The sequence below is a fragment of the Musa acuminata genome, chromosome BXJ2-4, assembly GCF_036884655.1.
Source record: "Musa acuminata AAA Group cultivar baxijiao chromosome BXJ2-4, Cavendish_Baxijiao_AAA, whole genome shotgun sequence".
Classification (NCBI taxonomy): Eukaryota; Viridiplantae; Streptophyta; class Magnoliopsida; order Zingiberales; family Musaceae; genus Musa; species Musa acuminata.
Window position 1 is genome coordinate 20850368 of NC_088341.1, and position 24635 is coordinate 20875002.

At 40.7% G+C, this 24635-nt stretch overlaps 2 protein-coding genes and 1 non-coding gene across 4 annotated transcripts in view; 2 read left to right on the forward strand and 1 right to left on the reverse strand.

The window, feature by feature from the left end:
* Positions 1-19602, forward strand: part of LOC103974143 (piezo-type mechanosensitive ion channel homolog) — an 82944-nt gene extending 63342 nt beyond the window's left edge. Inside the window, exons 15-22 of one of the 2 annotated variants that reach the window (XR_670880.3) lie at positions 90-2641; positions 2780-3175; positions 10933-11091; positions 13282-13779; positions 13857-13998; positions 18129-18273; positions 19038-19278; positions 19369-19602. Coding sequence is in view for 1 of the 2 variants with exons in the window: in XM_009388906.3 (XP_009387181.1) it covers positions 90-2641; positions 2780-3175; positions 10933-11091; positions 13282-13779; positions 13857-13998; positions 18129-18273; positions 19038-19173 (4028 nt within the window). In the remaining variant the exon portion in view is untranslated. Of the gene's footprint in view, positions 1-89; positions 2642-2779; positions 3176-10932; positions 11092-13281; positions 13780-13856; positions 13999-18128; positions 18274-19037 lie in introns of both variants that reach the window. The other variant, XM_009388906.3, reaches the window with a different exon arrangement.
* A 645-nt stretch (positions 19603-20247) lies between these two features.
* On the forward strand, positions 20248-20329 carry TRNAS-UGA (transfer RNA serine (anticodon UGA)). The gene has a single exon. It is a non-coding gene; the product is annotated as a tRNA-Ser (tRNA).
* Positions 20254-21114, reverse strand: LOC103974145 (protein DMP5-like). Its single transcript, XM_009388909.3, has one exon. The coding sequence runs from the start codon at positions 20989-20991 to the stop codon at positions 20398-20400; it is 594 nt and encodes a 197-aa protein (XP_009387184.2). The 5' UTR covers positions 20992-21114; the 3' UTR covers positions 20254-20397.
* Positions 21115-24635: the final 3521 nt, after the last annotated feature.

The following is a 24635-nucleotide window of genomic DNA, read 5'->3' on the forward strand; positions in this document are numbered from 1 at the left end:
ATTCAATTATGTGTATGTTTTTTTTTCTCTTCATGCAATTTCCATCATGAATTTTGAACTGAGAAACATGTGTTTCTTGTGCAACACAGGGTTAATTGTTGATGATCCACGAATGCTTGTGAGCTACTATTTGGTTTTTATCTTTTCTTCTTTCAAACTCCGTTCAGATCGTTTTGTGGGTTTCTCAGAATCACATACCTATTTTCAAATGATGTCTCAGAGGAAAAGTGCATTTGTTTGGAGGGACCTCTCATTTGAAACAAAAAGCTTTTGGACTTTTCTTGATTATCTGAGGCTTTACTCTTATTGTCATTTATTAGACATTGTCCTTGCCTTAATTTTGATGACTGGAACCCTGGAATATGATGTTTTGCATCTCGGTTACCTTGGTTTTGCACTTGTTTTCTTCCGAATGAGACTTGAAATACTGAAAAAGAAGAACAAAATCTTTAAATTTTTGCGGATATATAATTTTACAGTCATTGTGCTTTCTCTTGCCTATCAATCTCCTTATCTTGGGATTTTTAGCTCTGGCAAGTGTGAACAGATTGACTACATATATGAGGTTATTGGTTTTTATAAATATGATTATGGGTTTCGGATAACATCAAGGTCCGCATTAGTCGAGATAATAATCTTTCTGCTAGTATCTGTTCAGTCATATATCTTCTGCTCTGGAGAATTTGAGTATGTAGCAAGATATCTGGAAGCAGAGCAGATTGGTGCCATGGTCCGAGAGCAAGAGAAAAGGGCTGCTTGGAAAACTGCACAGTTGCAGCATATCCGCAAATCAGAAGAACAAAAACGTCATCGTAACATGCAAGTAGAAAAGATTAAATCTGAAATGCTTAATCTACAAGTTCAGCTTGACAGCATTAACTCGATTCAGCCTCTTAACAACAGTACAATGCAACCAGGTCTTCGACATAGAAGGAGCTCTTCCATAAGTGCAGAAAAAGTTAGTCAGATGCCAGATAATGAGTTCAAATCACCCACAAAGCAGGATGAAGATGTCAGTAAAGAAGCATACCATTCCTTTGACTTTACATTGCCTGAAATATACATGAATATGACACCTCCTCCATTGATATCTGATATTCAACACTCACCTACTAGTGCAAAAAGTGGAAGCTCATTATCTGAGGATATGAAACATAACCCAGATTCTATTTGTGAGATAAGTGAACTTGGAGATGCAGACGATGCAGCACACTGGAATGCAAACAGAAGAGAGAAGCAAAGGGGCAAGAATAAGGATAACCCTTTAGTATCTGCTGTGCAGCTGATTGGTGATGGCGTTTCTCAAGTGCAGTCCCTTGGAAATCAGGCAGTAACGAATATTGTGAGTTTCTTGAACATTGAGCCTGAAGAGTTTGATTCAAGTGGGCACTCCTATGCAGATGATAGGGCATTTAATGAAACTAAGAGTCAGAAGAATGTAGAATATGGATATTTAGATGGGATGTCTTCTGTTCATTCTGGTATGGGTACATCAATTGCCCCAGCTAGCCTGCAAATAGGAAGAATCTTTGGTTTTATATGGTCACAAATGCGCTCGAATAACGATGTTGTTTGCTACTGTTGCTTTATACTTGTCTTCCTCTGGAATTTTAGTTTGCTTTCAATGTTTTATCTTGCTGCTCTTTTTCTTTATGCCCTGTGTGTAAATTCTGGCCCTACTTTCATGTTCTGGATTATCATGCTGATCTACACAGAGGTCAATATTTTGCTTCAGTACATGTATCAGATTATAATCCAGCACTGTGGATTGACTATGAAAGTACCTTTATTGCAAAAGTTAGGGTTTCCTGAACATAGAATAAAGGCATCATTTGTTATCAGCACCTTACCTTTATTTCTGGTTTACATATCAACTCTTCTCCAAAGTTCAATAACAGCTAAAGATGGTGAATGGGCACCAGTAACAGATTTTAAAATTTCACTGAGAAAAAGTCATTATGAACAAGGCTCTAGCTCAAATGATGGTTGCAGAGACAGGGCACAACGATTACTTTTATCACTAATGAATCCACTTAAAATGATATCAAGAAGCTTCACTAGGTATTGGAGGTCGATAACTCAAGGATTAGAGGCTCCCCCATACTTTGTTCAACTATCGATGGAAGTTGATCAATGGCCAGAGGATGGGATCCAACCAGAGATGATAGAATCTGGAATAAATGAGTTGCTTAGTAAGGCTCATGAAGAAAGATGTGATGCCGAAGATCCTTCTTCATGCCATTCTGCTAGTAGAGTTCGAATTCAAAGCATTGAAAGAAGTCAAGAAAATAAAAATATTGTTCTTGCTGTTCTTGAAGTTGTGTATGCTTCTCCCTCTGAGGGATGTGCATCAGTAGAATGGTACAGGTCACTAACCCCAGCTTTAGATGTAGCAGCAGAGATTCTTAACTCTCATGTTTCTGGAATTGTAAAAGGAATTCACTTACCATATCCTATAATTTCTGTGATTGGTGGAGGCAAAAGAGAAATCGACCTATACGCATATGTTTTTGGCGCTGATTTGGCAGTGTTCTTTCTAGTTGCAATGTTTTACCAATCAGTCATCAAGAACAATAGCAAGCTTCTAGATGTTTATCAGCTTGAAGATCAATTTCCTAAGGAGTTTGTTTTCATATTAATGGTAAGAATATGCATATTTAGGTACTTTTTCTTTCATGCTCGTATATGGATCCTCGTTAGTGAATATATCTTACTGTCTAAATCTAAGATACAAGATATTCTGGATATGATTCCTTATGTTGGTCTTTCTGTCTTGCAGGTTCTTTTTTTCTTAATTGTTCTTGATCGCATTATATACCTTTGTTCTTTTGCCATCAGCAAAGTTATATTTTACATTTTCAATCTTATCCTCTTCACCTATTCAGTCACTGAATATGCTTGGCATATGGAATCATCTCACAAGCACATAGGAGGACTTGCTCTTCGTGCTATATACTTGACAAAGTCTGTTTCCTTAGCATTACAGGCATTACAAATCCGCTACGGGATCCCCAACAAAAGCACTTTGTATCGTCAGTTTTTAACCAGCAAAGTTACACAAGTACACTATTTGGGATTCCGACTGTACCGTGTTATACCTTTCTTGTATGAATTACGATGTGTACTTGATTGGTCTTGCACCTATACATCTCTGACAATGTATGATTGGTTGAAGGTAAGATACCAACTTCATATTTGTTTATTAAGATATGAAGAATTCATGTTTTGTTTTAGCTATTGTACTTCCTTTTATAGGAGATGTCTAGCCAGGGTATATGATGGATCCGTTCTTGTTGTGTGATTGTCAGTTTTCTTCTCTTATTACATGTTTTTCTTATTTTCTCTTAAAATTTTGAATTGGTACTACCTATCTGTATCATGAATAATTCAAGAAAGTATTTCCACCTGGAAAAGGTGAAATTATATTAGAAAGCATCTGAACACCTGATTTCAGACTACTAAAAAGCATCTATCATGGTTATGGAATGTTTTTCTCTTCTTTTATCTTGAGCATGATGTCCTATACTTGTTGCTTCTGGTCATAGCATAGATCCTGAAACTGTCAAAACAATCAAATACAAGATGTCTAACAATTAGATTTGACATAATATGATTTCTGTTAAACGTAAAACCAGCTTTCTTCAACCAAATGGGATCAACTGGTTTTGTTATTGGACCCAACTGGCCTATAGATCATTTAAATCGGGTATAGGACTTCTGTTCTCCTGATACATGTTGGATGGAAACTCTCTCGGAGGAACAAAACTAAAACCAGCCACTTCCTCTGTTCACCCTTGTCAGCTTGAAAGGGAGCTTCAGGCTCAAAAGAGAAAAGAAGCAGCAAGTGGAGAGAAGGATGTTGTTGCTGTAGCACATTTTTTTTTTACTTCTGTATTAATTCCGTTTTTTTTTTCTCCTCTTTTTTCTGCAGGCATAACAGTTTACCTTGCAGTGCTGACAGCAGTATTATGCTAGCTGGTTCCATGATATTCAGAACATTGATAGTTGGAGTTAAAATATTTAGATTACCTTTTATGAAGTATATTTTGCTTTCGCTCCAGTGTCATCAAAGAGAAGTCAAGTAGATGTAAAACTGGATCATTAGTTCTGCAGTAAGACAATGCTAATTGCTGATTAAATTCAGGTCCCAAATATGTCAGTCAGACAAGTTGCAAATTTGAGATGCACTTGAACTAACTGAATGATGCCCAGATGTTGACTGTTTTGAGTAGAGTTGTCTGCATAGGGATTGTGTTATTTGACGATCAGTTTGGTGCCAATATTGGCCAGTGAGCAGACTAGTGTGGTACCAGTATGTACCAACATATCGGGACTTCCTGGACTTGAGAAGAGGTGAGGATGAGGATGAGGACTGGGTGGAGGAGGAAAAGAGAAAGATGACGAGTAGGTGACGTGCACTGGAGGAAGTGACAATGGCAATGCAAAGGAGGAGGAGGTGGCAGCAATGAGAGAAGCGGCAGTAGATGCTGTGGCTATGGTGGGTTTGCAGTGAAGGCGGCTGCTATTGCTGTTGCAAAGAGAGAGGAGGCTGTGACATGGCTTTTGATACTACCTGCCTACCTAGTATGGTATGTTGCAAGCGGTATTTACTAGTTTAATAGCCTACTTATAAGTGAATTAGGATAAACCAGACTAGGATAAACCGGACAGTTCAAGCCTAGTATGACGCACACCACCTGATATGGGCTAATGCGACTACCCAACTAACCATTGGGAAGCCATTGTGGCCTGTTTGGTTTCCTGGAAATGACCCGCACAAGCCCCTTTCTTCTCTCTCTCTCACTCTCTCTTACTCCCTCTCTTTCTGACTCATTTTCTTTGAAATTTCTCTCAAAATTCACCTAATTCTCCTGCAGCTCCTTTCCAAATTCATTAAAGACCATTCATTAGTGGTAGGTTGATTTGCACAAGAGGATGTTAGGACTCTAGCTAGGAGAGTCCTAATTGAGAGGGGCATTCATGTAAAACCTACCTAAGTCGACCCCTATTAAAGAGCTGAAGAGGCCGGCTAGGGTTTGGAGGTTATTTCTTAGAGAAGAATTAGGAGTTGTAAAGGAATAGGAGTCTTGAGTATGAGTCCTATTAGGAGTCTTGAGTAGGAGTCTTAATTGAGTAGGAGCCTTGAGTATGAGTCCTATTAGGAGTTAGGGTTTAGAAACCCTATAAATAGCCATGTATTCATCATCTTTTCATAAGCAATAGATGAATCTTTTCTGCAGCCTTTGAGCAGCAACTTGGAGGGAGGAACCCTTATAGAGTTCAAAGGAGGTCGATCCCTTAAAGAGATCAACCCCAAGTTTAGAATCTACAAGGGTTCTACCACCTGGTATCAGAGCAGTGTTCTTGGCATCTCGCTGCCCTTCCACAGCCATCCATCAGCTCTCCACAGCCGCCCAAAGCAATTCCTACAATTGCTTAAAAGCTCGTAGCCAAATTCCGCCATCATCTCCACCACCACGGATCATCCTTTGATCTCCCTGTGAATTGCAACAGGTTCTGATTTCCTACCTTACTGCTGCTGCAATTTAGTTATCCTTATTCGAAAATCCAAAAAAAAAATTGTTCCTATATTGCTGCATAAACTTTTCGTCGCAAAGTTTTCATCTCTACGACGAAAGATACATTGCAGAATTCCAGCTGCATAACACAGTTTGTTTGATCTTGCTACTGCGTTTTTTCTATGCAAATCTCTATGAAATTTTTATGACAGCTTTGACACTTCCTAACAGCAGATTTCCCTTTGGTTTTGTCAACAAATTCTTAATATAAACCATTGATCTTTTACGTCTAAACTGCTATACTTGAAAATCTGCACTATAAAATTCCAATCGCATAGCACAGTTTGTTTGATCTTGTTACTATGTTTTTTCTATCCAAATCTCTACGAAATTTTTATGACAGCTTTGACACTTCCTAACAGCAGATTTCCCTTTGGTTTTGTCAAAAAATTCTCAATATAAACCATTGATCTTTTACGTCTAAACTGCTATAGTTGAAAATCTGCACTGTAAAATTCCAGCCGCATAACACAATTTGTTTGATCTTGCTACTACGTTTTTTCTGTCCAAATCTCTATGAAATTTTTTGTGATAGCTTTGATACTTCCTAACAGTATATTTCCCTTTGGTTTCGTCAAAAAATTCTCAATATAAACCACTGATCTTTTACGTCCAATCTGCTACACTTGAAAATCTGTGCTGCAGAAAATTTCCGTCGTATATTGTTGCCTTAACCCATCTATTTGCAATTTTTTTTGAATGAAATTTCTTATACACTTCATAGATCATCTTGGCTTCCATTTATGATTGATCTATTAAAGAATTTATCTCTAAAAATGATTTTGTATTGCTGCAAATTTTCATCGCAAACCGCTGAAATTTTTCGACGAGAATTCTGCTATCGCAACTTGTACCAATTTCCTTGCTGTTATATTGCCAAAATTTTCTTGGACATCCTTGCTGTTATATAAACTGAGATTTTGCTATCAATTCCCTCCTCAAATTTCTCAAGTTTTTGATGGAAATTTCATCGAGAAACCGCTATTTCTTCGACGACAATTCTGCTCTTACAAGATAACACATACCTGCAGCAACTTCCATTGATTTCTATCAAACCTTTACTGCCATCTACCACAGATCTAAAACTCCACCAAACCACACCCTCAAACTGCACCCAAAACAGCCACAAAATAAGCCTAAACCGCAGCCTACATCCACCAATCCATCAACCCTTTCGACCATCACTTCTCTCAACCTATACATGCCTTTAACCCGACAACAAAAGAGAGATCTTAACATCACAGATTTGGAGGCATATACTATGGCATCTGAGGAGGCAATCAATACTAAATTCGAAGCCTTCGAGGCGCGAATGGAGGATAAGATTCGAACGCTCTTTATCGAACTCAGATTGGGTCGACCACCAAGCTCGAAGAAATCACATCAAAGAGAGAGCTCTGCCCAATCGCACCAAGCCTGAAGAGATGACTTCCAAGGGAGGGGAGGTTCTATGATCGATCCCAACTATCCACACATGCGGGTGAACTTCCCTAGATGGGAAGGAGACTCGATTGGTTGGATCTCGCGCGTGGAGCGATATTTTCGGTACCACAAAACCGTAAACGCATCTATGATGAAAATTGCGGCTATACATCTTGAAGGGGATGCCATACAGTGGTTTGACTGGTTTGAACACACTCGTGGAATCCTCTCATGGCGACAATTCAAAGAAAGACTGCTGATCCGCTTCGAACCAACCGATTACGAGAACATTGACGGACAACTAGCAAAGATCCGACAAACCTACACCATTCAGGAGTACCAAACCAGGTTTGAAAGGTTATCTAATCAAACTCGTGATTGGTCTCAAAAACAACTATTGGGGATCTTCATTGAGGGCTTGAAGCCGGAGATCCGGGGAGAAGTTAAAGCGCGACAACCGTACACGCTTATGGCAGCCATCTCTTTTGCACGATACCAAGAGGAGCGATTGAACCATGAAGCTCGGAGGACTAGGGTCGCTCCTCGACCAGCAATACTGAAGCCCGCAGCCCCCCCTACCGTCGACCGAGTCCCTGAACTAAAGAGGTTGACAAGAGAAGAGCTTCAGGAGCGATATGCGAAGGGGTTATGTTGGCACTACGACGAGCCGTGGAGCTGTGAGCATTGTTGTAGTAAAGGGAGACTTCTTATGATTGAACCAGTAGAAGAAGAGGTCATTGAACATCCAGAAGAGAGCCTTGAACATGAAGAAGAAGATGCGAAAGAAGAGCCACAATCGACCGACATTACGGTACACGCACTAGCTAGCTACTCAAGCCCGCAAACGATGAAAGTTGGAGGCCTTCTCAAACAACAACCGATCACTGTTCTCATCGACATGGGCAGCACTAATAACTTCCTAAATAGTAAGGTTGCAGCTCGGATGTCACTCCACATCGAAGGTTATAGCAAGTCCGATGTAAAGGTTGTTGATGGCAGAACCCTAAAGTGCGGCCAAAGATGCCCGCGTGCGAAACTGTTGCTGCAGGACCAAGAGATAATTGCATATTTCTTCCTCCTCCATCTTGATGATCATGAGGCCGTGCTCAAAATTAAATGGTTGACGATATTAGGTGATGTTTCTTGGAATTTTATGAAACTAATTATGAAATTTTACAGGAAGGAGAAACAGGTGATACTGCATGGGAAACGTAGGGGCGACGTAACGACGATTTGCACACAAAAAATGGAGAAGGTTTTGCATAAAGCATGCAGCGGCTTTTTGGTACAACTTGAGTAGCAAACTAAGGGAGAGCCAACAGAATTTGAAGATCCAAATCTACTTCCTTTGCTTGCTGAATTTTCAGATATATTTGACGAACCACGTAACCTACCCCTTATCCGTCGGCATGATAATGTATAACAATTCTTCCAAACAAACCTCCAGCAAATACCTAGCCATATCAATATCTACATCTCCAGAAGGATGAAATAGAAAGGATTGTAAAAGAGATGCTCGAAATAGGAGTTATTCGGCCAAGTTACAGCCCCTACCCTTCACCGGTACTCTTCGTACGAAAGAAGGACGGAACATGGCGATTATACGTTGATTACCGAGCTCTCAATGGCATAACCGTCAAGGACAAATACCCTATTCCAATAGTAGATGAATTGCTAGATGAAAGGGAGCACAAATCTTCATAAAGCTGGACTTTTGATTCGAGTATCATCAAATATGAGTGTGCGAAGAAGACATACCGAAAATCACCTTTTGAACACACAATGACCATTACGAATTTTTACTTTCTTCAACAGAAGGTGGAATATCTTGGGCATATCATATCAGAGGAAGGTGTGACAGTGGACCCCTCCAAAATTGAAACAATGCAGAACTGGCCGATCCTAAGGAACATAAAATTGTTACGTGGCTTTCTTGGTTTAATAAGCTACTATCGTAAGTTCGTGAAAAACTATGGAAAGATTAGTGCACCCCTTACTACCTTGCTGAAAAAAGATGCTTTCCAATGGTCGGACAAAGCCACCACCGCCTTCGATGAACTTAAGGCCGCAATGATGACAACGCCCGTACTAGCGCACCCGACTTCGACAAGACTTTTGTTATTGAAGCCGATGCCTCTGGAGTCGGAATTGGTGCTGTACTAATGCAAGATGGCTGCCCCCTCGCTTATATCAGTAAGGCATTATCTCCTTCCCATCTCAAGATGACTATTTACGACAAGGAGATGCTCGCGATTGTGCATGCGGTGGCCAAATGGAGATCGTACTTGATCGGGCGATACTTTCAAATCAAGATCGACCATAAAAGCCTAAAATATTTCTTGGAGCAGAAGATATCTTCTCCCGAGCAGCAAAAATGGGTAACAAAGCTTCTTGGATATGATTATGAAATAACTTACAAAAAGGGGAAAGAGAATGTTGTTGCAGATGCGCTTTCACGGCTACCCAAGCTAGCTGAATTTTCGATCATTTCACTTTCGACTAGCAACTTCCCTAAGGATATTAAGAGGGAATGGCAGGAAGATCCGGAGACCAATAATATCATAAAAAAATTGGAGGAAGCACCAAGCTCCGTGGCTCATTACAATTGTGACTCAAAAGAATTACGCTATAAGGGCACTAAATTGAAAAGGAGTACGACGTATCACCCGCAAACCGACGGCTAGACGGAAGTGGTAAACAGGTGCTTGGAGATAGCCCAAAGCCACTCACCAAATATGACTACCCAAGGAGAACTCCATACCCAGTCGAGTGCCATTATTGATCGACGGATCGTGACTCGACGACAACGATCCACTACTAAAGTGCTAATACAGTGGGTGAACTTACCTGCAGAAGGTGTCACTTGGGAGAACTATGACGACTTGAAGATCAAATTCCCAGAATTCATGGATTGTCAGCCTTGAGGACAAGGCTGATTTGAAGAGGGCGGGTCAATTAGGACTCTAGCTAGGAGAGTTCTAATTGAGAGGGGCATTCATGTAAAACCTACCTAAGCTGACCCCTATTAAAGAGGTGAAGAGGCCGGCTAGGGTTTGGAGGTTATTTTGTAAAGAAAAATTAAGAGTTGTAAAGGAATAGGAGTCTTGAGTAGGAGTCCTATTAGGAGTCTTGAGTAGGAGTCATATTAGGAGTTAAGGTTTAGAAACTCTATAAATAGCCATGTATTCATCATCTTTTCTGCAGCCTTTGAGCAGCAACTTGGAGGGAGGAACCCCTATAGAGTTCCAAGGAGGCCGATCCCCTAAAGAGATCAACCCCAAGTTTAGAATCTGCAAGGGTTCTAACAGAGGATGATTCAGTCCCAAGATATATACAAATTTCTCTTCAAATCAGTGTAAATATGAAGCAAACTCTATGCTAATCTCATCCAATTAGGCAAGGATTTATGATTATTCTTCCATGTATAGCGCAGTTTAGGGCTTTGAGTTTAAAACTGAAATCAAGAGTCTTGTAGATTGTATTTGTGTTTTTACTTGCTTTTTCATTTTACCTTTAATCTTAGATAGGGACAACGGACACTATGATGTAATGACAGCAGTTCAGGCTTTCATCATTGTTCAAATGACTATGCAGAATGGGAATGTACAACCTTTTTTCTTTTAGTTATCTAACAACCAGAAGAAAATTACATTTTCTGCTTCTTGTGATTATCCTTATTTGGAACAGAATTTCCATGCTTCCTAAATATTCATATATTATCAAACCAATTATTTTAAAGATTTGATTTATAGGTCTTCTATAGCATATAATTCTAGAGGAAATGACATTGGTGTTCTAAAATTAGTTTTTTATAATAAACATATTTTTGCTTTATCAGATTGGTCTCTGTTTGCAAATGTTCGTTACCATATATCTAGTTTTGGTAATGATGGTACTCTTCTTCATTTATAATGCAATCTCTTCTTAATAGTTGGAGGACATCTATGCAAGTTTGTTTCTCGTCAAGTGTGATGCGGATTTGAACAGAGCAAAACACCAACAAGGACAAAGACAAAGTAAAATGACCAAATTCTGCAGTGGCATTTGTTTATTCTTCATACTAATATGTGTAATCTGGGCCCCTATGCTGGTAAGCAGATCTGGTACTCCCTTATCTGTACTTGAATGTCATTTTGTCACACAAATTTTGAAGGTCATCTGATATTGGGAAATCAAAGTTCACATCATGCAAAACAAAACAAGTAATCTCAGAAATTGCTTGGTTGTCTCTTGTACACAGTCCATATACCATCAGCCGTCAAACCAATAAAAACAGTCCAGACCGACCAGTACTGTCCAAAAATTAATTTTTGGTTGTGGCTAATACAACTTATTCGTAAAAATCTATAGCATGTTCACAGTCCAATGTCATCTGTGGAGAATATTTATGTGCTCAAAGCTGTACCATCGGTTTTCTTTCGAAATTTATTCTACTTTACCCTCCCATTCTGCATCACACCGGTATCAGAGGAGGAGGAAGTGGAAGAAAGAAGAGACGGTGGAGAAGGAGGAAGAGGAAGAAGAAAGTGGAGGGCAGAAGAGGAAACAAAGGAGGAAGAGGAAGGAGGAGAAAGGGGAAGGAAGAAGAAGCAGTGGGGGAGGAGGAGGATAGCTGATCGACAACACACAGTGGGTGGCGAGGAGGTCACACATCGAGGCTCGCTTTTAGGGCGATTAGGTTTGAATGTTTTTCTTATATATCTATGACCCGAATTGGATTGTTCGAAATGGAGACACGTACCAATTCATGCCAAGTTTAATAAATACTAGTCGGTACATACTGGTTCAAGTGACAAGGAGTTCTATGGTTAACATAACCATTTTAAGTGATTATAAGAACTTGAATGCTCAACGTATAATTGGTTAATATTTTCAAAATGTTTTGGAATTTCTTTTGATGAATGTTGATTTATTCATATTGGACAAGACTTATAGTTGATCTCACAATTTGTGATTTTAATAACTAGCTTTTGGCGTTGGTTAATATTTTTGATATATTACTCTGATCTCCCAAAGTAGTATCTTCCTACTTCTCTACGAGGAGTCCTGTATGGATTTTGATTGTTTCTTGCCACCATAATCTTTTTGTTAATTTTCTTAAAAGAAAACAGTTCCCATTCTGCTATCATCTCTTAAATTCTGTCAAACCAAGAGAACCATCTGCCATGAAACATGGAATCTAATATATCCATTTGTAACACAGCTTGAACCAAAAAGGGCCAGGTGGTTTAAATGCTTTTAGTTCCGCAGCTGGTTCATTCAATTAAAATATTTTCTTTGCTTTGTGTCCCAAACACTTTGGGATCTTATCATCAATAACCAGAGAATAGAGCAATCGAGTTATTGTCATTTCTTCTATCTGCTTTCACCGGAAGATTTTTACTTAAATATTTACTTTTTTGGAGGGAGGGAATGTTGAGGGTTTACATATTATCCATTTGAAAATTGTGAAGTACCACATTTACCCTAGTATCTTTTAAAACTAAGTATGCTATTAGAAAATGTTCTGTGTTATACATAATATTTTATTTGGTGTCATCTATGTTGTTAATTTAATGATGTTTACAATGTACATTATCAGCTGCATCTTTTTATGCATCTACAAGTTCTGCTCATTCAACTATATTTCCACCATATTGACTCAAATTATCATGTGGTCAAGAAACGAGCTTCACAAGAATTTCTCTCTGAGATGGCGCTATAATAATCCTCATATTAGAAAACTCACAGGGACAAGGTTCTTTTAAAATATATTGATTAATCAATGTTGGTCAATGGCAAGTCTCTTGTAGCGGAATGTTCCACCACCATTTACAAGGGTTATGTCTTTTAAATTTCAGCACCCCCAAGCTTCCTTGGTCATTTTTTTACAGATCATCAATATAAAGAATTCCAAGTTAGATAGTCATTGTTGCAATTTATTTTTACCTCTAAAGGAATTGCTTATATTTAATTCAGATGTTTGTTTGTGATTTGGTTGAAAATTGAAATGATGTGGTATTATCTATCTATTCATGGTCTCTATTTCATAACACACCATCAGGAGAAACCGGAATGCCACCTATTTTGTATGTCATTTTTATGATAATTTTCAAAATTTTCTCCTCAAAATCGGTTTTTGTTATGTTGCTCATCTTTGATCCCCTCCGACTAATCTTTTTTACTTAGTGTTAATCATACTACTGATCCTACTTATCTTGCTTTCATGAGGTTCAACTGTCTTTCAAGATTTTTGTCATAAACTTCTCCAAGTGTGACACATGCTAAATTTTCCTAACAGATATATAGCAGTGGTAATCCAACCAACATAGCTAATCCTGTTATTGATGTGAGTATACAAATTGATATCAAATCAGCAGGTGGGAGGCTTACCCTTTATCAATCCGCCATATGCGAAAAGTTTCCATGGAAAAGTTTGGGGTTTCACGATAAACTCGCCCCCCACAATTATTTGGATACATACAACGTGCAGGATATTCAATTGATCTGCTGTCAGGCTGATGCAAGCACAGTATGGCTGGTCCCTCCTATTGTTCAGAACAGATATGCCAAATCCATTGATCTGAATACAAGCATAATATTCACATGGATCTTCATAAGGGAGAGACCAAAGGGGAAGGAAGCTGTTAAATATGAATCAGTTGTTGAAAATTGTCCCTGCTTATCTGACATCAAGCAAGTGCTCAGTGGCACATCGGACAGCTTTAACATAACTGATGCATATCCTAAATTCTTCCGGGTTACTAGCTCTGGTGAAGTGCGGCCTCTTGAACCAACAGTATGCAACTATTCTCTATACCCTTTCCCCCATAAGTTGATCGTTCACAAACTTCAGCATGATTTATTTTTATGCAGGTAACCTACATTAGTGGTGATATTTACATGAATCATGGGAGTCCACCATGGTGGTCCTTCAATGTTAGTAATGCATTGGATGTGGAAGAATGCGATGGATTCACTGGACCAATGGCTGTTGTGGTATCTGAGGAGACACCACGTATGTATGCGTTTTTTCTTCCTTGATATTTAAGTATTTTGCTGAGTGTTTATAAAATTTAATGAGCAGCTATCAAGACAAATCCATAAATGACCGATGAATTATATTGGTTATTGTGTTAGAGAACCTATACCCTAATTTGATTCAATAGTCTTTTCGTCTCCACAATTCCTCCACCAGAATAATAGGAAGTCCTATGACTTAGTGTCATTTTAGGTCTACTTTGTAGAGCTATTGTTTTGGCTTGCTTTTGGTGCTATTCTGACATGAATCCAGCCCATGTTTTTGAGGCAATGTATCACTTAGCCAAGATTTTATGTACAGATTGTATTAACAATAGAGTCCCTATAAAGGCTTTAAAAACTATTTGTACATGTCAATGCAGATAGTTTTAACTATTAACAATAGTCCCTATTAAGGCTTTAAAAACTATCTGTACATGTCAATTCAGATAGTATTAAGTATTAACAATATAGTCTCTATTAGGGTTTTAAAAAGTAAAAACTATCTGTCCATGTCAATGCAGATAGTATCTTGGCCCAACAGCCAACCGATATGAGTATTGGTGTACTAGCATACCGTGTGTTGGTACGCCTGTGCATATTGGATTTGGAAAAATACCTAAAAGGGTTGAAAAGAAAAATAACCTATTATATTGTTCTTTCTCCCATTTTCTTGGTATATACAATCAAATTAGAGACAATAAAGTAAATATAAACTATATAACAACATAATACCAATTTGTAACATATATTGTATAAGGAATGTAACATATATTGTAATTTGTAATATCATTCGAATACATATGCAAAATACAAAGGAAGGAGTTGTAACTAACATATTAGTATAATATATGAGATGTAAAACATAAACATATATATGCTCTGACCCTTATCGGTCCAAGCTAGGACCAGCACAGGTCTGGTATTCAAGATGAATGTTGTGAATTTCCTGTGCTGCTCCTACCATGGTTTAACGTATCGCCTAAAATGGTATGGTATGAGTGGTATGTATTGTCTGACACTAACTGGAATGTGGACTGTCATGTACCAAATGATAGAGTAGTTGGGGTGGTGTATTGAGTGATACGCCCTTCGTACCAAGTAAATTGGTCAAAATTTGATCATTACTAACTTGTATTGATTGGTAATGGTTGGATTTCGATCGTGCCCAGGTTGAACTGGTTCCAATGGTCAATTTGATCATTGGACCCTTATAAATGCCTATTTAACCCCATTCCTCGCACCCTCTTTCACCCTACCCTATTTTAATCTCACATCTTCAAACACTCTTTCTCAACCAATCACTCTCTTTCTCACAAATTTTTACTCTTGTTCAATATCAATGGAAGAATCGAACATGCCGCAAAGCTACTCATCAATGTTCGGAAAAGATAAATTTGTTATCCCTTATTTGGATTTTTTTATTGAAATAGAACTAAATTTGCATTTAATTCTAATTAAAATACGTGAATTTAGGCTTTTCCTTAATTTTCATGTATTTTTGGGGTTTTTGGGTTTTTTTTTGTAACTATCAGCACATTCCGACAGATCATGTGTCGATATGTCATTACAAACCGGTACGTACTAGATGGGCCAAAGATTGGCACGATCAGTTGGCACAAAATTGTCGTCCTTCCTACCACCAAAATGGAAGGTATGTCAATGGCAGGTAGATCATGATTCTATATCTGATGAAATTGTAGATCGATATGGTGTGCCTACATGACCCATGCATGAAATTGTTCCCAGTGTGATAAATTGTTTGCCATTGATGCAATGAAGTGGTAGCCGTGTCTTATCTTCATAAATGACCCATTTAGAAAGAGGCACTTAAGGCTAGTACAACTATGGCATATACGACTATGGGACAAAGTGCATTGGAGTTACAACTCTCGTCACCAAGAATTGTCATTTCAAGTACCAGACTCGTTTTGGTGATCTATCAGACCGGTCTGTATTGGTGTACTGACACATGGTACATTGATATGTATTGGTGTTTCATAGAGGAAGAAAAAGAGGAAGAGGAGGTGGAGGAACAGACGAGAAAGGAGGGAGGAGGAAGGAAGAAGAAGCGATGGATGAGAAAAAGGAAGAAGGAAGAAGAGGAGGAGAAGAGGTGGGAGCTTACATGGGAAGAAGGAACAATGGTAGGGGCAATGGCAGTATCGATGGTGGCAGGGTCATACGCGAGAAAAGGGCTCGGGTTTGTGAGCTCTAATTTATTTTTTTTATTTTTTAATGCTGAGTTGGACAGGCCCCACCACTTTCTCGAAACAGGGGTGGTCTGCGTATAGGCCCACGCTCGATCCGGCACGTACCCACCATATCGTACCATTTTGGGTGGTTTAACAGTCCTTGCTCATCATTGCTATTGTTGTCATAAGATGTATCTTAAAAAAAAAATCATTCGTCACCATATGTCTATTAACCATGAAATCCACTGTAATAGGAATGTTGTGGATAAGATGAACTCATATTGGTGTCAACTGTCAACATCGCTTTGTCACATATACTCATAGTTATCCACTGCTTTCCCCTTCCCTTTTTATTTGTGGCCATAAACAAGCTGCAAGGATGCTCATCCTCTGTGATCCATATCTTGAATGGTATAAGTGAGATATTATTCGGTCCATTCCCCACACCATCGTGGATGATGGTTCGCTGTTCACATCACTACTATCTCCACAGACCTTACGAAGCAGACGTCTCTCCTAGTTTAAGTGACTTTGTTGCTCCTCAATTGTGTCTAGAGGATCAATTGACTATTATTCTGAGCACTTTCCCTTGTTGTGATGGTAAGGTGTCCAACTTTGTTGAATCATGCCATGACCGCTAGTAGTTTATACAATGTAGTGCATATGGTGTCTGGTATAAAGGTTGCTATGCTCCAGCAACTGCAGATTGACCTTTAAATTTTCCTCATTATCTGTTACTATCTACAATACTTCACTCTGACCTCAACAACTGCTGTCTCCATTAACCCCACATTGTGGATCTTGTTGGAGGCATCAACTGATTTACAGAAAACTATCCTTCTGTTCCAATACGCAAGGAAATTGAATGACCTAATCTTGTTGGCCCGAATCAATGGACACACATCACTGTAATAATACCATACTGCTGTGTTGCTTCTTGAATGGCTTAATCTAGTCTTGAGGCTTTTGGACCTCCTCATCTAGATACATATCATGTATCTTTTTTGGGATGGGAGATTATATGTCGGGATCAGACTTCTAGATGGATGACGTCATGCTTTGGTAGTAAAGATCGTGGGCTGTATGTGCTTGGATTCATTGAAAGTTGAAACACATTGCAATACCTTTTCCAACATCCTTCTCCTTCTTGTCGGCATCATCATTCTGTTTCTTTTGCTGTCTACCATAGGCAAGCAGGAGGATCCAAATAAACAACACGAGGAGTTGTCCTCTTGCCAAGCCTTCTGATAACCTTGTAGCCTAGAGTACCTAATGCTAGTTGTCCTGCTCAAATGCAAAGGGACAGTCAACTACCTAATACTATAACTACTGCTGCCCGATCCTTGTACATTGATAGAAGTGAGTGATGGTTATCGTTGTCGATCAACGGAACTGAGTCGTCTCACTGCCATTGCCATCGAACACTTTTCAACTTCAATGAGATTTGATGGCACTGTAGATGTGAACAGAGATTGATGTTCTGTGCCTTAACTTTGTACTCAAGAAACATAGGAGGCAATGTCAACTGGTTGCTATGTGACTAGTTTATTTTGTCATAACTCTAATTACAATGTGAATTTTCATTATTTTCTTTGTGAAAATATATACCAAATAAAGGAGAGATTTCTGTGATCTTGAAACTTAAAAATTCAGCTGGTTGTTGTCTAGGCGATGGCAACTACTCAGGTGCCTAACAGTTAGATGTTTGCTCTTTAACATGGGTTCAGGGTTGCATGAAACATTTCTCATTGGTGCTGATAGAATCTATCAGATAAGGCAATAACCTGTATGCACACTATTATATAATTAGACATCTATCTCTGTTGTTTGTGGATGGATTTGCTTGACTTGTGTGTAGTTTTTGTCATAGTGGCCAGTGTCATTTGTTGTTTTTAATTCTAATTGATATATGCTTGTCGTTTCTTATTTCCAGAGGGTATCCTTGGTGAAACACTAAGCAAGTTCAGCATTTGGAGTCTCTACCTTACTTTTGTTCTAGCTGTTGGCCGATTTATTAGACTTCAGTGTTCTGACTTGAGGATGAGAATACCCTATGAGAATCTTCCTTCATGTGACAGGTATGCTAGTGCTTTCACTATCCAATATTATGAATATGGATTGAGATGAATGAGAGATAAATTGCATTTGAAATGGTTATCATCTTTTCCTACTTAACCCCTATAAATTCTCAAAATATGCTTCTTTTGATAGTAAAAAAAAAAATGCTTCTTTTAATAGTCAATTGGTTCCATCCAAATGTTTTCCATGGATACAAGGCATCTTCCAGTAGTCTGAATGCACATCTGGAATTTTGTAAATAAATATGAAATGAACAACACAAGCCACTCATATTTCCGTTGCATTTGATTATGACAGCATAGTAACATAGTAAAGGAACAACCATCCAAGTCCCTCGACAAAAGAAGAAAGGAAAGTAAGCACTTCTTTGTTTATCAGAAATGAAGCCTCCATAAATGTGACACATCACAGTTATAAATGAATATTTTATCCATCCATGCGATATGAATCATCCAACTCTGGCAGTTCATTTATATGAAAATATTGATATTGACCACATTACTATTGCATGCTCTGTTACCAGCAATCTTCAACCCGTGACTGTACCGGGATTCAATTTTGACACTTAAATCTTGCGAAAAGAAGTAGATGGTCTGTCAGTTGATGCAAATATCTAAATGTTTTTGCTTCTCATTCCATCTGATGATTGACAATCATTGGCTCCTTTTGCAGTGCCATAATTGCATAAAGGATTGTTTCATCACTTTTTTGTCCATTTAGTATCTGTACTCTGTTTTAATCAGATTTTCTTCTTTGGGTGTAGACTTATAGCAATATGCGAGAACATCTATGCCGCACGTGCAGAGGGTGAGTTAGAAGTGGAAGAGGTTCTTTATTGGACCCTAGTAAAGATCTACAGATCTCCACACATGCTTCTTGAATACACCAAGTCTGATTGAAAGGGAAGCAGCTGATGAGTTCCAATTTTGGGAAGAGATAATTGTGGAGAGAAAATGAGAACAATATCACAGTAACGGCAGGCAAAAAGTTGGAAGTTTTGAAATGTAATGCTGCTTAATTGTATGCAATTTTATTATTATATCTACTCCAAGCTATGATCACATGGTATTATGCTGGACTTTCTTTGTTGGCAGATGAGTCGGAGTTTATGATGGATAACTCACTGCCAGGGTGCTGATATCGGAATGTTACGGTGACCTTGCTCTGTACAGTTGTAATATGTTGTATATAGAAATCATATGGGGATCTCAAGGACCTTGATTTCTATTCCTTTGTCTTTGCAGACATGAGAATCTTACATAGAATTTTACTTTTTTAATTTATTGAACATTTATTGAAGATATTGGATTTTGAAATTGTTTTTCTTACTTGGATGTCAAACATAGTGCATGAGACTGTCTTGAATACGTTTAATATCCCCACTCCAAGAGCAAACGGACAGGCACTTAATATCCTCATTTTTGTACGATCATATGTATTTTGAATTTTGATCATACGGATATATACTAGAAAATCTTGCAATGTCTATTTTGTAGTCTAAGATGACTTATTATTTCAAAGATGACTTCTCGATTGTCATTCATCCACGCAACTGCAGAATTGTTTCTCGTGATTCAGATAATTTATATGCAGTCATTTTTCTATTATTGTACAAATTATTATGTATTCAATATACTGTCCTCTTTTAATCCCAATTTTCCAGTGCGCAACTTGATAGAACTCAGCTCTCTTCCCCTCCATAGCACATCTCAGTTTGGATCTCATAAACTTTGTAACCATATTTTGCTGTGGTTGATAATCCATTTTCAGAGTAATTAGAGATACGATGGATCTTGTCATTTGTCTGCCGTGGCTCTTAGTGTCTATGTCGGGACTTTGTAGAACCACAATAACAAGTCTTATTGGCTCATATTATAATACTTTATTTTTCCTCGCATCGTTGAAGTAAGTTATTTCACCTTCTTTGCTAAAGAAATTAGTTAAATATTGTTACGAAAGAGGCTAATTGTGATGTCGATATGTCCGAGTGGTTAAGGAGACAGACTTGAAATCTGTTGGGCTTTGCCCGCGCAGGTTCGAACCCTGCTGTCGACGTCGTTTAATCCTTTTTCTTCTTCTTTGTTTTTCGTGTTCTCTTCTCTTTCATCTCTCGTTCTCAGTCCTCACGACAACTCCGTGTGATGAGCCGTGTCCGCGTAGCCGACGCCCTTTCGAGTCGTCGGAAACATCACGAACACCACGCTGGCCACGAGCCCAGCCCCCAGCGGCAGGTTCACCAGCAGCTGCCTCACCTCCGCCCCTACCTCGGGGAAGAAGCACTCGACGACGTCGGCGTCGCTGAAGGCCACGGCCAAGAACATCACCACCCCCAGCACCGCGTGGACGCCGTCCCGCACCCGCAGCCGGTACCGCCTCAGGTCCCTCAACACCCTGCCCCGCTCCTCCTCCTCCCCCTCGTAGTTGACCACGTGCAGCCCCCCCAAGGTGGCGATCCCGTAGTAGAGCTTGCCGTCACCGCCCCTGAGGCTGTCGGTAAGGGAGAGGAGCGCGCATGCGGCGGCGCACAGGTGGATCAGCGCCGCGGTGAGGTACCTGTTAGAGCGCCGGCACGCGCCGCGGTTGGAGAAGGGCGGCGCCAGGGCTTGGAAGGCCAGCACGGTGCCGCTCGGCAGCAGCTTCACCAGGCTCGCCACGCTCGATACCGTCTTGTTGACCACCGCCGAGGGCGGCGCAGATTGCTGCTGCCGCTGTTCCATGTCCTGACAGAGTTCATGCTCTCGGATGACTGCGGTGAAGGGAGACGAGCCCTAATATAGATGATCTAAACCATGCATGATGAGAGTCGTACACGTAGTTGACGAACGACATTGAATAGGTTAGGTTTTGCCGAACAATTCATGCATGCATATTTACTCATGTAAAGAAGACATCGATGGAGTGTCGTGCAGGATCGATATATCGCCTGCAGCTCCGCCTTTCTTCCACGTAAAGGACATCTTTGATGCCGACAAGTCACAATAGTACCTTAAGATGATGATGAACCAAGCTGCAACTCCAAACAGCAACTCACGTTCACGGGATTCTGCCGGTTTTCTCTTGACAAAACTAGATGCCGAAGATCTAATATCTGTTGGGAAAAACTCTTTAAAACGGAATAATTAATTTTTTTCTCTCTTTGTATAAGGGTTCTTCATCAAAATACCAACTACTAACTTGATATCAAAATGTAAATATCAACTAGAGCAGTATAAACAATAGAGCAATAAATGAATCACACAATGAGACCAAATTTTTAACATGAAAAACCCAATGCGGGAAGAATCACAGGACCGTAGTTCACCTCAAACTTCCACTATCAGTAATAATGATAACAGGTTTACAATATGTCTTCTCTAAAATAACCAGAGGATCAAAATAATATCAAGATCATATATCTTGGCTAAAGAATAGTATATCTTCATCACATAGATGGATCTCATCACGAGAGAATTTTAGGTCTCATAAAGTGGGTATAGTAGGAAAGTACCTCAAAGAGGATAAACTGCAGATCAACACCGTTAGGATGGTAGAACTTGCTGCAAGGATTTTTTACATAAAATGTGAGCCAAAACTGATAATGTTTGGCCACTGATCGTCAAGCAGAATACTCAAAGTCTTAATTTTTCTTCTCTTTTTTTCTCTCTCACCGTGCTGTCACGAACGGTCGTCGCGCACCCGCAACAACTCCGTTCAACGAACCGTTCGTCGCTCACACCTGCATGTACAGCTGCTTGGCAGCATGTTTTCTCTTGGTTTTGGGTCATTTTGCTTGTAAATATGTAAGTTCGAACAAGCTGCAGCGTTGCAAAGCGACCGCTCACCGAACCGAGCAAAATAGTCCCAAAACAGCTCCGTTTTCGCGTGCCGTGGGAGGTGAGCGGAGAACTGCCTCCGCTCACCAAAATGTCAGCCATCTCAGACCCCAGGAACCCCCCGGGTGTCACAGGGCTGGATTGGGGCTTCGGTTATATACCGGGCGTTGAGATCTCTTTCGCAAGTTCGCACATGACCTTTACGGGAACTTGTCTTCGCGTCCGGGACCAGGTGAGCGGCTGTTTGTGGGCTTGCAGCTGTTCGTTCATCCTTGAAAGCCTTGTTTTTCTCCCTCTCCCTCTTTTCTCTTGTGCACACAAGGTGTTCGTCGAATTGCTTGTAAAGCTTCCCTTTTCGCGAGACTTCGGGACTTGTCCGTTGCTCGTTCTTTCGAACTAACTCTCTTTCTCTTTTACAGGTCTTTCGAGACCTGCGAGAGGTTACAAAGTAGTTGATCCTTGCGGAGCAATATCGCAAGGGCGAAGCGTGACTTAGGCAACGCAAGCTAAGTTCGCGTCTTTGCCACAAGGGTGACTCGCGACTTAGGCAACGCAAGCTAAGTTCATGTCTTTGGCCGCAAGGGTGCCTCATGCCTTAGGCAATTCCAGCTAAGGTCGTGACATTGTGGTATCAAAGCGGGCAAGCTCTTCGATCGAACAACGAACGAACTTCGCAACTTCGCCATGGCAAAGCATCGTGGCGAATCAAGCAAGATGGGGTAAGACGGACCCTTGCCCCAAGCAGCCGCAGGTGGGTTGCATGTGCACACTCGCTCTCATGCTGTTGGAGCCGCTCAAGAGGAGCGCCGCAGCGAACAGGATGAGCGAGAAGTTGGCCACTCTCCGCGAGCGGAGGAAGCGCAATCTGGTGCGCTAACTGGGAAAAAGAGTCATAAGGAGAGACTCACGACGGCGGAAACCCGCCTGGATGTTCTTGAAGCGAGCATGGAGGAACTCTACCATGACCAACAAAGACTTGTTGGGGTAGAGAGCTCGCAAGAGGAAGCAGAGTCTAGGATCGACAAGGTCGAGGCCCTAGTCAACCGACTATCGGATGACACCAAAGACTCCGTGCAACACTTACAGGATGTTGTGGCGGAACTCACTGCAAAGGTGGCTATGCTCACAGGAACACTAAATGCGGGAGGAGGCAACACCCGTGTTGCACCGCCACAAAATTTAAGGGCACTTGAGCCTCATGGATATGGAGGGGCCAGAGATGCCAAGGAGCTCGAGAACTTTTTGTTCGACATGGAGCAATACTTCCGAGCTACGAGGCCCGATTCTGAAGATACCAAAGTTTCTATAGAACAATGTATCTGAATGGAGATGCGAAACTTTGGTGGCGAACTCGTTGGGAAGAGATCCAACAAGGTCGGTGTCAAGTCGACACATGGGAGGACTTGAAGCGGGAGTTGAGAACTCAATTCCTACCGGAGAACACAGAGTTCGTCGCAAGAAGGAAGTTGAGACAACTCCGCCAAAGCACCACCATCCGAGACTATGTGAAACAGCTTTCTGCACTAATGCTGGACATACAGGACATGTCCGAGAAGGACAAGTTGTTCAGCTTCCTCGATGGTTTGAAACCATGGGCTCAACAGGAGCTAAATCGAAGGAATGTTACCGATGTGGTCGGGGCAATTGTTGCTGCAGAAAGGCTCACCGACTTTGTTTCCTCTGAAGACCCAGTGAGAAGGAAACAATCTTTAGGCAATCGCCCTCCAAAACATTCTCGAGGGAAGGAGCTCGGGGGCGAACAAAAGAAGAAGAGCTCCCACAAAGGGCCGAACCCAAAAGGCAAGGCCTCAAAACCTGGAGGATGCTTCTTGTGCGGAGGACCGCACATGGTAAGGGAGTGCCCACAGAAACAGGCACTCAATGCTTTGACGGCTTCCATCCACCCTCCCCGATCGGACAAGGGCAAAGCTGTTGCTCTCAGTTCAAGCAGTTCAGAATCCAGCAGCGACGACGAGGAGTCGCAAGGACCCCGAATGGGAGCAATGCGTTTGTTGAATGCTATGCGGGGTCAAGTGGGGGAGAACATGAAGACGAAGGCACAAAAAGCAGGAAGTAGTGAGCTGATGTATGTGGACATCAAGCTAAATGGCCAAACGACCCGTGCAATGGTGGATACAGGCGCTACCCATAACTTCATAGCCGATCGCGAAGCACAGCGACTTGGGTTGACCTTGGAGAAGAGCCCAAGCCGAATGAAGGCGGTGAACTCGGAGGCCAGGCGAATCTCCGGGTTGGTGAAGGGTGTTCCTATCAAAATCGGGACTTGGAGCGGAAACACCAACATGATGGCCGTGCCACTGGACGACTTCCAAGTGATTCTTGGAATGGAGTTTATGCATGCGGCAAAGTTGGTGCCGATGCCATTCTTGAACTCCCTATGTATGATGGGAGGCGATAACCCCTGCGTGGTTCCCGTCTCTCAGAGAGGAACTAAGGAGCCCCAACACATTTCGGCATTACAATTGAAGAAAGGGGTGCGAAAAGGTGAATTGACATTCGTGGCTGCTATGAAGCTAGAGCCACTCAAC

Bases quoted from the DNA above. Each gene is read 5' to 3' on its own strand.
- LOC103974145 (XM_009388909.3), bottom strand. From the start codon at position 20,991: ATGGAACAGCGGCAGCAGCAATCTGCGCCGCCCTCGGCGGTGGTCAAC.